At 51.6% G+C, this 16,341-nt stretch overlaps 5 protein-coding genes across 5 annotated transcripts; 4 read left to right on the plus strand and 1 right to left on the minus strand.

Moving 5' to 3' along the window:
* Positions 1–718: 718 nt before the first annotated feature.
* Positions 719–1,040, plus strand: COCMIDRAFT_3543 (uncharacterized protein; the record flags this gene model as incomplete). Its single annotated transcript, XM_007687776.1, has 2 exons — positions 719–879; positions 935–1,040. The coding sequence occupies 2 exons, from the start codon at positions 719–721 to the stop codon at positions 1,038–1,040; spliced, it is 267 nt and encodes an 88-aa protein (XP_007685966.1).
* A 3,906-nt stretch (positions 1,041–4,946) lies between these two features.
* Positions 4,947–5,432, plus strand: COCMIDRAFT_89946 (uncharacterized protein; the record flags this gene model as incomplete). Its single annotated transcript, XM_007687826.1, has 1 exon — positions 4,947–5,432. The coding sequence occupies one exon, from the start codon at positions 4,947–4,949 to the stop codon at positions 5,430–5,432; it is 486 nt and encodes a 161-aa protein (XP_007686016.1).
* A 4,065-nt stretch (positions 5,433–9,497) lies between these two features.
* Positions 9,498–10,727, minus strand: COCMIDRAFT_34984 (uncharacterized protein; the record flags this gene model as incomplete). Its single annotated transcript, XM_007687807.1, has 1 exon — positions 9,498–10,727. The coding sequence occupies one exon, from the start codon at positions 10,725–10,727 to the stop codon at positions 9,498–9,500; it is 1,230 nt and encodes a 409-aa protein (XP_007685997.1).
* Positions 10,728–11,123: 396 nt separating this feature from the next.
* On the plus strand, positions 11,124–13,840 carry COCMIDRAFT_3545 (uncharacterized protein; the record flags this gene model as incomplete). Its single annotated transcript, XM_007687777.1, has 2 exons — positions 11,124–11,252; positions 11,309–13,840. 2 exons carry the CDS (start codon positions 11,124–11,126, stop codon positions 13,838–13,840), a joined length of 2,661 nt encoding a protein of 886 aa, XP_007685967.1.
* A 597-nt stretch (positions 13,841–14,437) lies between these two features.
* COCMIDRAFT_89967 (uncharacterized protein) lies at positions 14,438–14,644 on the plus strand (the record flags this gene model as incomplete). The annotated part of the gene is made up of 1 exon (XM_007687827.1): positions 14,438–14,644. A coding segment is annotated over one exon (207 nt), but the record flags the coding sequence as incomplete, so codon positions are not given.
* Positions 14,645–16,341: the final 1,697 nt, after the last annotated feature.

The following is a 16,341-nucleotide window of genomic DNA, read 5'->3' on the forward strand; positions in this document are numbered from 1 at the left end:
CGGCTGCTTGGGGGCAGAGGTGCAGCAGCGCGGGCGATCAAGACAAAAGCAACCCCAGACAAGACCTGCCGCCGCCCAAGCACAACTCTCGGCCAATGCTGCGCGGCGGAGTGGTGCCGTGCCAGGACGACAGATCGCGATCTCGTCAATTGGGGGTGAATGCCACTGGGCAGTAGGCAGTGGGCACACCAGAGTGGGAGTGAGCACCAGCCCTCGGGCTGCAACTGCTCTCCCGCCTGCCCGCCTGCCCGCCTGCCAACTCACGCTTTTCCTGCTTGTCGCTCCTCGGACAAGGCACTCGACCATTTGCCGGACGAAGGCGGTAGGCAAGTAATACACGGGAAAGAGAGAGGGTGTGTGTGTGTGTGTGTGTGAGAGAGAGAGAGAGAGAGAAACAGAGAGAGAGAAAAAGAGTGTGTGGGTGCCGGTGCGGGAGTGGGTGCGTGTCATGAGCATCAGCATGAGCGAGTAGTAAGTGTGTGGGTGATGATGATGATGATGATGTTATTGTTGTTGTTATTCTTGTTATTATTCTTGTTCTTCTTATTATTCCCAGTCAGTTGTTGTTGTTCTGGTTCTTTGCACGGTGCGCCCACACACACGTACGTACTCGCATCCATACTACAGACACACAGGCATGTGCCCCTCAACAAGCCCATTACACACCACCCACGCATCCACGTCTACACCGCACCGCACCGCACTGCACTGCACCTGTATGTACACATGTGCCGTAGCAGCAGCCACCTTCTCCCTTGTGTTGCCCTCGGCTGGTGGGCAGGTGCAGCGCGAGGCGGTGGCGGCAGAGGCTGCCGTGTTTCTGCAAGCAGGGCGGAGGGCGGGCGTTCTGCGGGCCAGCAGGCCAGGGTCTGCGTGTCGGTACTGGCAAAATGGACGGGGCGGCATAAACGTCGTGATGTCTGATGTAATCCAGAGATCAGGGTCTTCTCCGCTCCTCCATCCCTGTCCGCGCACCCCTGCTCGCCCGTTTCCGCTACGGCCCAAAGAGGCAAGGCGCGTGCGTCGACGTTCAACAGTGATCGGGCAATCGGGTGGGGATCGATTGCGGCGCGGCTCCCAATGACGTCGCCCCGCCCGCCAGCCAGTCTCCTGCGCCACAGCCCCTGGAGCAGCTGTCTGCCCCTACTAGCCCCCTGCTAGCCCGCAGCCCTCGTCAGACCCATAGACCCCTCTGGCCCTCTGCCCACCACGCTCCACGCGGACGCCAAACGGTAGCCGTGCACCCCGGGCCTGCTGCTCCTCCCCTCATCGGGTTTTGGCACCACATCGACCTGATCCTCACACCCTAGCCCGACCCCGTTGCTTTTGCACCACAGCCCTTCCAGCCTGCATCCGGTCCTTTTCCAACTCTCTCACCTGCGATCGCGATCCCACACCCAAGTAATCTGCCCTCTTTCCTCCAAAGCCCACCAAAGCACCATGCAGGGCCCAGCAAAAGTCCCCCTTTCCCGCCGCCGCCTGACCCGGGCCCTCGCTATCTCTTACACACGCTGATGTCATTGCTACCCACTGCCCCAGTCCCTGCGCACCTGCCGACTCCCAAAACAGCAGCCCGCGATACACTTCTGGCGACCGCCTTGTCCGCCGTGACACCGCAATCCTGCCATTTCGGCCTCGACCCTCCGCTTTCCCGTCGCCTGGAATGCAGGAAAGAGAGCGGGAAAAAAAAGTCTCTTTCGCGTCACCAGAGCCGCCTCCGGTCCACGTGTAAGACCCCCCCTCCCCTCCTCTCCCCGATGCATCGCGATCCTCCCGCCTTCCATGTGTCTACAATCTCATGGTCATGCCGGACAATGCGGTACATACGTGTCCAAGTATTACTTACTCTACAACACTGTGCGTGCACTTGCTTTGCCTGGCTTGCTTGCATATACATTATAGTACGCACATGCTATAACCATCTTACTGCTTGCCTGCCTGCCTACCTGTCTACCTGCCTGCCCGCCCTGTGCCCTCAACCAATACTCTGTCCCCCTCACCCGCGGGGCTAACCCTCGCCCTCTACCGTGGTAGCAGGACCCTCGACGATTGTTTTCCCTCGTCAATCGCCCTCCCGATGCGATTGCCCAGCATCTCGTGAAACCTAGATTGCTTCTTTGATGCGTCTTCGCTTGCGCAATCTCGCAACCGCAACCACTGTTCAGCTATCCGTCCATTCCTCCATCCTCTACAGAGACCCTGCATATGCGATCCCCTCTGCTGCATGAACAAGCGCAAAAGCTGCCGGCACCTCTTGATCCCACTCCCACCCCCCCAGAGCCACGTCCTTTGTCACTTGGACCTTACTCTGAGCCTGCCCTGGAACACATGCTTTGCTAGCCATTTCCACCATTGTTTGTTTCTGAATCAAGGCCCGACAGTGTGTGTGCGAATCTCGATCTCTCTGCTACACGATACGTCATTGAACCTTACGCCACAAGCGCTGCGTCGGATCCACTCGGCCTATTTGGAGAAAAAAAATTGCTCCTGCGCCAGATGAGCATTTTGGGCCTTGGCATGAAATTCCGATCTCGATCTCTCAAGGCGCCACAAAACCTTTGGACCAAATCACAACCACAGCCGCTACCCATCCGGTATGGCGTTCATGCAGGCAACCACTGCAAATCCCCCCAGTGACCCCCTCTCGACGTTTATTTATCAAGTAGCGTCTGCAACTTCTCGTCTATTATCAGTCTTGCACGCTCAAGTTCGATAAACTAACTCTGCGAATGCGCTATTGTTCGCATACCCCCGTACTCCTACATAAGTACACATCACACATGGTGGTCCCTTAGTCTTTCGGCATGTGCGATGGTAGTAAGCCCGTTGACCAAGTGCGCACCCTTTCCCCCCCTCCCCCTCCTCCCCCTCAGCCCCTTCCCCTCCGCTTCCGCCCGTTTTTAATGATTATTTTCGCTTTCGGCTTCAGAAGCCGTCCTCTCATCGACTTTGCGACAGACCCTGGCTTTTCGGGAAACATACCGTGTACACATATGCCTAATCATGTCGTGCCCACTTGCTTTTTTTGGGCTCCCATGTCTTGGCGGATGGCTGAGAAGAGAACGGACCCTTGAGCTGTTCTCGGTAGTTTTTTGCGTCAATTGTTGCAACAATAGACAGTAACAAGCATGATCCCCATGATATGCAGATGTGCTGCACGTTTGTCGTACGAGTTGTCGCGAGGGGTACGCGCGTTATCTCCATTAGCTCTATGTTACTCGTATATAGCTGCTTAGAGAGGTAAGCCTCGAGCTGCGTTTCAGTGCCACAAAACCGTTCCGACAATCCTCGGTCTCTGCGAGAGGGAGCATCTGCGACACACCATTGGCTGGCCCTAGCAGGCTGAGATCGCTTCCACTACCCCGTTTGCGCTACGGCAGTTTTTTTTTTTGTTGTGTGTGCTTCAAACTCAAAACTGTATGCATTGACGCCTTCCGTCGCAAGTTATTTTACCAAGATTATGTGCACATCACTACTTTATCTACACACGCACCTAGAAAGGAAACGGAAAGGAATGGGACTAAACGACTAAACACAAGGGCGACGCATTATGCAACATGGGGTGTTTTTTCTGCGAGGCTGCCAGCCCAGCCAGCCGCACACGACGTCCGCGGAGTTGGCAGCCAGCTGGTACTTGTCAGCTCGGGCCCCACCACGAACACCACCGGGCCATTCGTCAACCATGAACGGAACAGGTTCCCACCAGACGTTTCCGACCGTTGCCGGGCCTGCTTGCACTTGCTTGCTGTGTCATCCCCAAGAATGAACACTTGTCCCGCATCCCCGCCGACGCTACCGCAGAGTAGATCCACGTGGGAAGCAACTTAGATTGTTGAAGTTACTCTTTTTTTGTTGCTCTCTCTTTCTCTGCAAGTTCTTGTTCCTTTGCCAATAATTACGTCTTCCACGTACTATTCCCGACGAGCGGGGGAAATAGCCACGCGCTGCCAAGTTTTTTTGCAGCTTCCCGTTAACCTGTGCCCTCAACACTTGCAGGTAACCACTTCCTTGTGCAGTAACAACCAACTTTTTTTTTGGGCACTTCAATGACTTGCATCTCCCCCCCGTCCGGATGCATCCCCCGACTGTGCCCAGCAAAATAGCATAGCCATCTCCATCCATCTCTCGTCCCGCATCACCAATTGCCTTCTTTGGCCGAGAAAGCAAGAGCAACAAACGCCCTGTCTAGACCCTCCCCTCCCCTCCCCCAATCCCCAAAATCTCCCCTTTCCCCGCTCCACTAGCACGTCCTTTACCTATCGGAACCCCGTCCATACTGCGCGACCTCGCTAAGCCCTCCTTCACCTCTCATTAAACTCTAAGTATGCCAAAGCAAACCCTTTGTAATCATCACTTCATGCGACACCCTCGCTCCGGTTGATTACGAGACGTACGGAGCTGCTACCAATTCAACCCCGGTTCATGTATCCAACCCTTACCCTCCATCCATGTTTCGTGGCGGCGCTCTCGCAAACCATGGCAACAACAGAAAGAGGAAAGAAAAGCAAAAGCCACAAAGTGTATTTTTCTGGAATGACTTGGTAGGTATGTGTTTGTGCATCCGGGGATGCGCAACGCACAGGTTGGACAATCAATCGGCTTTTGCTCCCAGAGTGGGCGTGCGTGCGCGCGCCTGTGGTTGATGAACCGTTATTTTTGTTCGGTACTGGGTTTGGTGAACTACGCCATTATACCTGCTCCCAGCTCCCCCTCCTCCATCTTAGTCTATGTTTTATTTTATTCCATCTTTTCTTTTGTATGCGTTTGAATTCTGGTTCATTGGCATCATTCCCGCTTGTCAATTTGCTCCCCCGCCTCCCTCTCCCATCATCGAAAATCCTGTTTTTATTTGATTTTTCTTTGACTCATGGGTCGGATGGCATGCGCGTATGTACGTGGGGAAGTTACACAGTAATGTGCAAAGTTGCTTGTTTTACGTCGTTGTGATGCACAGCACACGCGGCTATCTTTCCCTTTCACACCCCAGTTTATTACTAAACACACCGAATCTACCCTTTTCTCAGCCTCGTGCTCGTACTCGCACAACGGATCCTCTTCCGGACCTTTTTTTTAGGCGCTCGATCGATGCGCACACCGGTCAATCCTTTCGATTTTATACTTCTTTCCTTGGAAAAATAAGTCCGAACACCTTGATTCAAGTTTTTTTTCCAAAGGATTACTCGTGCAATCTATCCACGCATACTCTTGCCTTGCAAGTTTCTCCTTGCGAAAGAAAGAAAGGCGAGTTGGTGGTGGGGACGATGCGCGCCATCTCATCTGATGTCTTGTCATGTCGTTGCGTCTCTACTCCATCTCCCCGCCTCCCCGCCTTGCAATTCTTACATCAGGTCATTGACAGATTTTTCTTTCCTAACTGCTGGCCAGCCTTAACGTCGACCCTTTTCGGGCTGGCAGTGCCGACGAGCAAATAGCGAGTAGCAGCATCTATTCCTTCCCGCTCTCGCGCGTCAGGCCATCAATCCTTCCTGTCCAAGCAATCTCCCCTTCCCATACCTCGCCTACTCGGCCATTTCCTCCGTACACACCACACATACACACACACACACACACAAGCACATCGCCCCACCCCTACACACACCTCGCTTGTTTCCACCTCGCGTGTATGCACGCGAGAGCGTTGAACGTTGAACAGCGGGAGCGCGAAAACGAAGCTCGGTTCGGCTTCACCATCCCCTCTCCCCGTCCCTCAACGTCCTCTCCACCTTACCCTATACTTACACCCCCAATATGCACACACACATCCTACACATCACAAACCGTTGTCCCGCCCCACACCCCTCCCTCCCACCTTTCCCGCAGCCAGCCAGCCAGCCAGCCTGCCCCAACACGTTTTTTCGCGGCTTGCCCTTTTTATCACGTTACAGTACAAATGAGTAAGTAGCTGCAGGGTCTCTCGTCCCTTTTTTTTCTCGAACCTGCTTCACACACACATCCATACACGCGCGCGTGCCATCCTTTTGCTCCACTATTCGCTCATACTACATATTCACATACATATAAACATACATTACGTATATAAACCAATCCTCCGCCCGAGGTGGGGGGGTCCGTTGGGAATCGAGGCAGGGAAGCCCAGATCGGGTTAAGGAGAAAAAAACGTTCGTATAAGGTGGGGCAAGCCGCAGGCGTTGCCCTGCTTTGACGAGTGCAGTTATTTGCCTGGGTTTGGCGAATGGACGCGCGCGCGTGTGTGTGGAAGGTACTGTAGAATGGGGTGTTGTTTGACTCGGGGGATGCGATGACATACGGCCCCCATAGTGAGCGTAGTTATTAGTATGGAGAACGTGCTGGTAAAAAAGGTCGGCGACGTTTGAAAGCAACCCTCCCCCCTTCCCCCAGTCCGTTGCATAAAAGAGAAAGAGAAAGAGAAAGAGAGAGAGTAAGAAAGTAAGTGTACATGTGCTTTGTATGACTACACGTGCATTTTACCTCGTAACTTGCAAACAAGACGTCCCAAGGGGGAGGGAAATTGAAAAGTCCCCTTGCTTGCTTAATATTTTCTTCCACTTATGGTATGGTGGTGGATCCTACATTTTTCTTTTCTTTTCTTTTTCTGCAACTGTCCCTTTTCTCTCTCTCTCTCTCTCTCTCTCTTTTCTTGCATTCAGCCGTTTACAAATGCTCGGGGTGTTGGCAATTGCTTGTCCTTGTCCCTCCCTCCCCCGGGAATGTTGGCCGGGCGTCCGTAAGCCAATGGGGAGCACCGGAATAGCAACGACAAGGGGTATGTGGGAAGGGGGCGGAGCTGGATACATGCTTCCTTTGCGCTCTCTCTCTCTCTCTCTCTGTCTGTCTCATGTGTCGTTATTCCCTTCGGGATACCTGGTAAAAACAACCTTTTCTTCTTGTTCCTTTTTTTTCTCTCTTTGACATGGCTCTCATGCTTCGATACGGAGGAGAGTTAAGTTTTTTTGGGGGGGAGCTAGCACCGTTTATCTTTAATCGGTGAGCAAAAAAGTTAACTATTAGGTGATTTAGCATTTCGCATCGATTGTCGCGATTGCTGACATCTTCTGCATGAGCCTTATCGGACTTGAATTTTTTCCCCCACCCTTCTTCTCTTCTTTTTCGCTTGCACTTTGCGGGCAGATTGCGGTAAGTATACTTCATGATGTTACTTACATGTTGCATACATACCATGCATGCAACATGAGTAATTTTACCCTCCCCATGTTATTTTTGTAATCACCACATCATATCGGGGCACCTTTTTTTTTACCTCTTTCTCTCTCTAACCAACGTCCGTGTCACAAGCCTCAAAACCCACTTTTATAATTTCCGCGGCTTCTGTCTATCCCTTACTGTTGTATCTCATTGTAACCCTAATCTCCACTTATATCCTTGACGACTTCACTTTACCATGTTTTTTTCACAGCCCCATGCTATAGATAGCCATAGCAACCCTGGCTTATACGCCCGGCACACTTTCCTTTCCCTGCAACTCTATTCTCAGGTGTATATGTGTAGATCTAAAGATCCGGGATGAGCGCATATTCCCTTTGGGTTTTGCGTTTTCGCGGAGCGGGTGATGGGATTCGATTGAAGCGGGCAGCGGAAACATGGGTTGCGTGAGCAAACCCCAAACCCCGGTAAGACATAATAATCAGGGTGAGTAAGTTTGTTAGTAAGACTGTGTAAGAAGCGGGAGTCAACGGCCCCGATCGTAGTCAAAGAGGGTTATACGCCGGGATTGGCGAGGCAAGCGGCCGGGAGAATTAGACCAGGGGGGGGGGGGGGGGTGGGTACATCGGGGATAGCAAAGGGTTAAGGTTGGGTAATCACCGTAAGGGTACAGTTTACCTCCGTAAGCAAACGAGCAATGCCGGGAAATAGTTAAAGGTTACATGGGTGTGCGGCGCCGAGATGGATCAAAGAAAGGGTATCCCGGCTTCAATCCAAGTCTCTAAACCCCCCCGGGACCCATGGGTACGGTGGCGGAATAAGGTTGCGTTTGAGAGGGGCGTTCTTTCGCGTATCCCCCCTGTGGGGATTACGGATGGGTAGGGTAGGTGGATAAGTGTAAGGGTAAGAATGACGTTTTGAGTGTTTTGAAGAGCGCCGGAGAAGGGCCGTCGTGAAGGGTTTTGATGTTGGGTTGCGAAATGCGATGGAAGAATGGCTGATGTCTCTTCCGGGGAGGGAATGCGAGGGACTGGTTTTGCCCAAGATTGCAAGATGGGGGGATGGGAAAGTTAAAATCTAGTGCTTCGGTTTCGATGCTGAGTATGCTTCGGTATGTACAGGGAGTGGGATGTATGACAGGGTGTGAATACTTTGGAGTTTATATCCCGAATCGTTTTGGTCTTCCGAGACATGTATCGTACCACTGCCAACTCGATAAATTTTTACACTTGACTTGTCTAGATCGTGTTTTGTTACAATATCGACATTTCCAGGGGACTAGCCCTGGTTGTAATTCTGCAATGTATATTACTTCGCATATACGCAAACTATGTTACCTGTATTAATCAGGCTCGCGATTCAGGTATGACAACAAAGCAGCGTCTTTGGAATTTGAGTTTATAATCCATGAACGCAGTATGGGTTGAGATGTTTCTATCCATTTGCCGTATAGCGTATCAGATTGATTATCTCAGAAAAGAATGGCAGGCTACAGCCCAACCTGCCAGAATCAGGTATCAAAAAGAATGAATTCGCAGTTAAAGTAAGAATATTTGGATAAGAAGTCTGCACAGAAACCTTGGGGTTTCAGCTCAGAGATTTACATTAGCGTAATACATTAGTATAAAAAGGAATTATGGGTTTGCACAAATAATATGGTCACAGTCGCAGTGTTGTTCTCAATATCATGACATCAGACGTATTACAAAGGTAACCTGCTTTGAAGAAAAAGGGGTTCGAATAGTCGAGTGTTTCGGCCAGTACTGTGTACGGCCTGCAAGATTTACAAGAGAGCGCCTGAATGCTTTCGAAACATTAGAAAGAGACTCGCATGAAATGCTTTTACCCTCCTGTGGTTGAAATTGTACAAACAGTTCAAACGTGGCGACGAATCCAAGAATAGGTTTGGCTGTAATCTACTAGCAGCCCGCTATTATGACGGCTGTCCGATATATGTTCTCTTTAGTACGAGTACGAGATACTGCAGACAGCCAAGTAGAGATGTGCAAATGTGGTATCCGAGATTTGATAGATCAATTCTTTTTAATTTTTATACCAAGCACTAGTAGGTCGCTATACTATTCACTATCTTTTTCTGAGAAACAATGATCCGCTACTCAAGACGAGAAACAGATGGCAATGATTCAAGCAATAGTAACTATTCACTAGCACTTGGCATCTTACTCCGAATAGGAGTATCAACAGACCTCGCCAGGTGGATACCAAGTTGAAACTGAGCAGACAATCTTATCCACCTTGCACTGACTGACTTCGTCGTAACAGGTCCTCAGCCAATGGTCAATGTCAACTCCAAATAGTCAAACTTCATATGCATGATTGAGAGCTTCTAAAGTTTATGCTACACTGTTCGTAACTTGAACAAACTTTCGCCACTCCTCGTATGCTGCTCCACTCGTGATTGCCCACTTTGCTCTCCGGACACCTTCCTTCCAGCGTCCGCCACCTGGCCCGACTTCTTTGATGACATTACCGTCATCGCCCTTTCCCATGTTGCTTGTATCAGCATCACAGATACCGCTTACTACAAACAAGGCTGCTGTGTTGATGTAGACAAAATGCAGAATCGGGTCGTCAGGCGGGACCTCGCCGTTCAAAATCTTCATGAGGATGGCGGCATTCTGTTCTGGGGATTGACCCGGGCTAACTTCACTGAGAGGATGCTCAGGAAGCCCAAAGTCGGCAGGGCTGACGGTGAAGTAGTTGATGTCGACATCGCCTGTTGAAGCATTCTCAACTAAGCGCCAGCAGTGAGTTGGTCCAGCACACGATAGCTCATCAAGTTCCTCATCGCCGCAAATAATCATACCCTTCTTCGACCCTGATTGCTTGAGTGACTCTGCAAAATCTGGCCCAATCTCTTTCCTAGCAACGCCCAGCACCCGGGCCTCGATTAGCTCGTGTAGGGGGTTTGCCAGAGGACCAAGGAGGTTGAAGATGGTTCGCCAGCCCAGCTGCTTCCGGATAGAAGCGGCATGCCTGGCACCAGGATGGAAGATGGGCGCGAACAAAAAGGCATAGTTGGTCTGTGAGTAGATTTCATGGATGGTGTTTGGGGTAACGGCGGTGATGACAGGGGCCTTTGGTGGTGTGCAGGAAAGGAGATCTGCCGATCCAGAACGCGATGTAGACGCTTTATTGCCATGCTTTCCAATCATGAGAAGAGAGCTTGCCAGAATAGATGAGGTAGTGCTGATATTGAACGTATTGTGTGAGTCACCTCCTGTGCCTACAATGTCACACAAGCCGCCATGGTAGCTCCCTTCTTTCATTCCCCGTTTGGCAATGAGCTCTTGCAGGCCTTGGATATCCACGTCAGTTGAAAAATCACGCATGGCCTTGGAGCACTTTGCCAACACGTCGGCCTGTCTGTCCTGATCTGTGAAGTGGAGACATGTTAACAATGCGCCTGTCTGGACCTCTGAGAGACTGTTGGTAAAGATCAAGGCGAGTGCAGCTGCAATCTCGTCGGCAGTTGGCTTGGTGGTGGGTGACTCATGCCAGAGACGTTTGAGGAGGGGCGTGATGGACGTCTTCTTGTCCTCGTCGGCAGCATCGGTAGCCATGGTAGGGTGAATTGGTGTGATTTGCTCGCCGGCGGGGTAGGCTGGCGGGGCAGAGGGTTGATGGTGGTGAGATGGACGTGTGTTTGACGGGACACGTGTCAATGGCAGTGTCTATATGTTGTATGACCGGGCCACTACACGCATTGTTAATTTGGGGATACGGCTGAGTCACGGGGGTGGTGTTTTGGCATTATTCCGCTGCCGACAGGGTCCGACGATGTGCTGCACAATGACGGGCCCCACCGCGCTAGGGCACACTGCTAGCGTGCCAAGAATCTTCAAATTCTCGACTCATCGCCGTGCGAGCGCCGCCATCTTTTTTGCGGTCGTGACGGGTCAGAGGAAATTCTCTGACGGACCTTGCAGCTGCTCCGCGCGCGACACCAAAGACATCAAATGGGGAAGAAGCGAACCCATGCCGAGACCAAGGATGGCTTTGCGAAGCCCGAGCCGGACCAGGGCCGGCTGAGCGCGAAGAAAGAGCACAAGAAGGACCAGAAGAAGCCGCACGCGCAGTCGCAGCTTGTATGCGCCCTGGAGAAAAACCACCTTTACTGTATCGCCATACTAACGCGAAACAGCTGATTAAGCCGCAGCCAGAATGGCATGCCATTGACCTTCCAGAGCTTCCTATCGTCGAAAATCCCACTATCCCGCCGCGTTACATCATCGATGCCCTCCACGACTATGCCGTCCAGTTGCTCGACGCAGAGGCCAAGGAGTATGCAGCCTCGCACCTTGCAAAAGACTCATCGCACAAGTTCATGGCTACTGTCATGGACTCTGGTACCATGGAGGACAAGGTGTCAGCTCTGACGCTCTTGGTCCAAGAGTCGCCACTGCACACGCAAAAGGCTTTTGGCCAGCTCATGGGATTATCGCAGAAGAAGAGCAGGAATGCCGCCATGCAGGCTTTGGCTGCACTAAAGGATTTGCTCGGCCAGGGTGTCCTCCTTCCTCCAGACCGAAAATTAAAGGCGTTTGCGCGACAGCCAGCCCTCCTCTCTGCGATCCAGGGAAAGAATGCGCACTGGAAAGCGGGTGAGAAGCTTCCTGGTAGCCTGCAAAAAACGCATTTGATTGTGTGGGCGTTCGAGGACTGGCTAAAGAAGCAATACTTTGAGCTGCTCAAGATTCTCGAGGCCTGGTCTAACGATGAGGTTGAGTTCTCGCGCAATCGCGCAGTCACATATGTTTGGGAGCTCCTCAAGGAAAAACCAGAACAGGAAGAAAATCTGCTGCGACTGCTTATCAACAAGCTAGGAGACAAGGAGAAGAAGGTTGCATCTAGGGCCTCGTATCTGCTGCTCCAGCTGCAAAACACCCACCCGCTCATGAAGAATGTCATCATTAGCTCCATCGAGTCCGATCTACTCTTCCGACCGAACCAGAGCGGAATCGCCAAATACTACGCTGTCATCACCCTCAACCAGACCGTCCTCAGCCTGAAGGAGCCCGAGGTAGCCAACAAACTGTTGGAAATCTACTTTAGTCTCTTCTTGGGCCTGCTGAAGAAACAAAAGGAACATGAAAAGGAAGAGAAGCGGCTGAACAAGCATGGCCTCATCCAAGGAGGCGGTGGAAAGCCAGGCAAGATGGCCAGGCAAAAGGCCGAAAAGGCAGCTACCATGGCTTTCAAGGTCGAGGACGAGTCGCGCGAGAAGCTCATTTCGGCAATCTTGACGGGCGTCAACCGCGCATTTCCCTTTGCCAAAACCGACGACGCCAAGTTTGAGGACCAGCTGAACATGATCTTCGAAGTGACGCACTCTTCCAACTTCAACACCAGTATCCAGGCCATGACTCTGATTCAGCAGATCTCGGCAACGAAGCATTATTCTGCGGACCGCTTCTACCGTACGCTGTACGAGTCGCTTCTGGATCCACGTCTCATGACAACTTCAAAGCACATTATGTTTTTGAACTTGCTATACAGGTCGCTCAAGGCTGACACGAGCATTAAGCGCGTAAAGGCCTTTGTGAAGCGTCTGCTCCAGACCATCCACATGCATGAACCTCCGTTCATTTGCGGAGTCTTGTACCTTGTAAACGAGTTGATCAACACCTTCCCGAGCATCAAGTCCATGCTATCTACACCAGAAGACCATGCTGATGACAGCGGCGATGAACACTACGAGGATGTTGACGAGGAAAAGGAGCCGACAACCAACAAGAGCGAGGACAAATCTACAGCGCCAGCCTACGATTCCCGGAAACGGGATCCAGAACACGCAAGAGCTGACCTGTCGTGCTTGTGGGAGTTACTGCCGTTGCAAGCACATTACCACCCCTCGGTGCATGTGCTCGCCTCCAAGATTGTCAACCAAGAGCCCATCAAGGAGAAGCCCGACCCAACAATCTACACTCTGATGAACTTCCTAGACAAATTCTCCTTCAAGAACGCAAAGACCAAGTCCTCGGGCATCCACGGCACATCCATCATGCAGCCCATGGCCGGCACCTCCAAAGCAGCCTCGTACCTCATCACGACGCGCGACGGCGACCGAACGCACGACCCGCTCAACTCTGAGCAATTCTGGCGCCGCAAGGTCGACGACGTGCGCGACGACGAAGTCTTCTTTCACACGTACTTTGAGAAAGCCGGCAAGGCCAAGCAGGCGGAGAAGAAGACGAAGAAGAAGAACCGCAAGCAGGACGACAGCGAGGACAGCGCCGACGACGAGGAAATCTGGCAGGCCCTCGTCAAGAGCAGGCCCGAAGTCGAGGGCGACGGCGGCGACGACGACGATCTCAGCGACTTCGACATGGACGATATGATGAGCGATGACGATGAGGGCGCAGGCGGTATGGACGGCGGCGTTGAACTGAATCTCGGTAGCGACGACGACTTTGATCAAGACGTCGAAACGGGTGGTCAGCACGCCGCGGCCGATGATGATGACGACGACGACGACTTTGCAAATTTCGATCTCGACGATGAAGACGCGTTCATGGATAGCGACGCCGACGTCCCTGTTGATCTTGACGTCGACGAGGATGAAGGCGCCGCAAAAGATGGGCGTAAGAGCAAGAAACGCAAGCTTAAGAGTCTACCTACTTTTGCGTCGGCGGATGATTACGCCAAGTTGCTTGCTGATGAGGATAGCGAATAAGCCCTTTCGTGATCTTGGCGTTGATATAGTAGTACTTTTTTTTGGGCAGAGAAGGATCATCCTTTTTTTTTCTCTCCCTCAACTTAAAAGAAGAAGAAGACGAAGATTTTTTTTGAGACTTGTTATGTGAGGTCGTGGTGCCTTGATGTCGTTATCGTTTTTTTTGTTGTCACAAGTAAAAGGAGCGCGTTGTCGTACAAGTACGCCATGTTTTCTTCATTGGGTTCGAAAAAAGAGGGATGGATCTAGGTTTTGGGCAGTTGTAGATATCACATACCCCCCCCTTTTTGTAATAGAACAACCATGTCTTGAAGTGAGGGGAGAAGTTCTTTTTTTCTCTACTCCAATTTAAACTTGATGGTTCTTTTCTTTTCTTTTCTCTCTTGAAGGCATTTGGTTCATGAGGATGGGGTGTTTCATGCTCAGGCGGGGTATTCTGCTTTGTAGAAATGTCTATCACAGGCATGGGTTTCCATGCTGTTTCTACGTTGAGAACAAAAGAAAGCAAATGAAACCCGATTGAATCCAACATCAAAGCTTCAATTCAATATGCATGCGGAATCATGCGTTTGTGCTTGAATTTTCCATGTCAGAGATGGGAAACATGCAATCCCCATCTTCCTTGTAGAAGCAGAACCCCAGATGTTTCAACGCAAAACGGCCGCTGGAACGTTGACGGTCTGGTGTTTACATTTGTTTTTTCTTCTTTTCGTTCAAGCGCCATATTCTCAATCCTCACCACGCATTTTGCGCATCAGGGATACTATGCATCACGCTGCCACGTTCTGTGGTACTCTAACGTAATCTTTCCCTGGCAAAGACCCTTCTTGATCGCATCGTTTCCCTCTTTTAAGTATAAGGACTTGCTTTTTATATGTGTGGAAGATCTGATGACCTGCGTTTTGTCTGTGCGTGTGATCTGTTATGTAATTTGATGGGAGGGAAGAGAGTATGGTCGCGATTTTGAATATTTGTTGGATATTACTTGGGGAGAGATGGGCTGGGATTGACGGGGGCATAGTATGGGCACAAGGGATGACGCTAAATGTGGGGATTTTTTTTCGTGTTGATGCGGTAGATGCAAGAGGTAAAGGAAAAGGTTTGGGCGGGTGCTGTTGAGGTGGGGAAAAGGAATGGGAAACGTGAGATAGAGTGTGGTGTTTTAGCGGTGATGAGGATAGAGTTTCGTTTGGATGCTAGAGCATGGAATTGAGATGGGATGAGGCAAATAGAATGTGTGTGTGTGTGTGTGGAAGAAGACTGGGTGGTAAGCTACCATTGCAGCTGATGGCTGATCAGATGGAAGCGCGGGTTTGGAACACGCCGTCTCCGTCTAAGGAGACTGAGGTCTGTCTGGCAGCGTCAGCTGCCTGTAAATGTCACATTGGTGTCAATAGATCTGCTGCGGATGAAATCGAGACGATCAGAAAATCAGATGGCGTTGAGGCAATGGCCGATGTAACGTTCGTGAGACAGGTATGCAGAGTTGCGGGCGGGCTGCAGACTGCGGGCTGGTGAGGTTGGGAAGCGCCACTAGTCCAGGCTAGGTGGCCAGCCTCAATCCAGCCATTCTGTTTCGAACATGTGTAGTGTCGATGTGATAGAGTTTGAACGCAAGTAGTTGACCGACACTTTGCTCCGTAGCAAACAAACAAGCAGCGACAGCAGGGCGACCAAGTTGAACAGACGGTGTGCGGTGACTGAGAGCACATGTCGCTCAGGAGACCATGCAGGGCCAAGGCGAGGGCCCCCATTCAGCCGTTGTCGAGGGCGCGGACAGGCATGCCACCCACCTTTCCACCTTTTGCTTGGAGCGAACCCGAGGCCATGCCCAAACGGGACCTGGTTGCCGCTCCAGCCCCTTGGCTGAGCCCCTGCGTAACCCACTCGCTCACATTTACGAAGAGCCATACGAGATGATGCTGTCGGGCCTAATTTTAGAGCCCAGCAGCTTCCGAGAGGACGCGTAATGCCGTGTGTTTGCCATTATTGAATAAGCGATATTGGCCATCATTGGCGGGTATTGCATGCTGAATGCTATGGATGAAGTAATGGGGGTATAGTGGTAGCGAAGTAGGGTCAGTCTTGCAAAGGGCTGATAAAATTAAGCAACCGGCCGGCAAGCTTATCGATTGTGCACGTGACGGACCGCAGTGCTTGCTTACCTCGTACTTGCTGTTCTGCCCTATTGCCGCCAGGGCCTGTGTGTAAGTAGTCAGAGTACAGTGTTTTTTTTAGCAGACAGACGTTGGGGAAACCAAGGACAAAGGGATGCGCGCGCCGTTTGACGAGTGCCAGTGCGCCCAACGGAGCGGCGAGCATTGAAAAATTGCCATGTTAAAAGTGGAGAGGCTGAGGCCGGGGTCGGCAGAGGATTCGACTGGGGACATGACGACAGCATGCGCTTTGTTTCTGCGGGAGCCCGCACACCACACCACACCACACCACACCTCACCTCACCGCACTGCGCTGAGAGAAGGCTGGAAAGATGGCGAGAGGTT

This window comes from Bipolaris oryzae (assembly GCF_000523455.1).
Source record: "Bipolaris oryzae ATCC 44560 unplaced genomic scaffold scaffold_34, whole genome shotgun sequence".
In the NCBI taxonomy this organism is placed as follows: domain Eukaryota; kingdom Fungi; phylum Ascomycota; class Dothideomycetes; order Pleosporales; family Pleosporaceae; genus Bipolaris; species Bipolaris oryzae.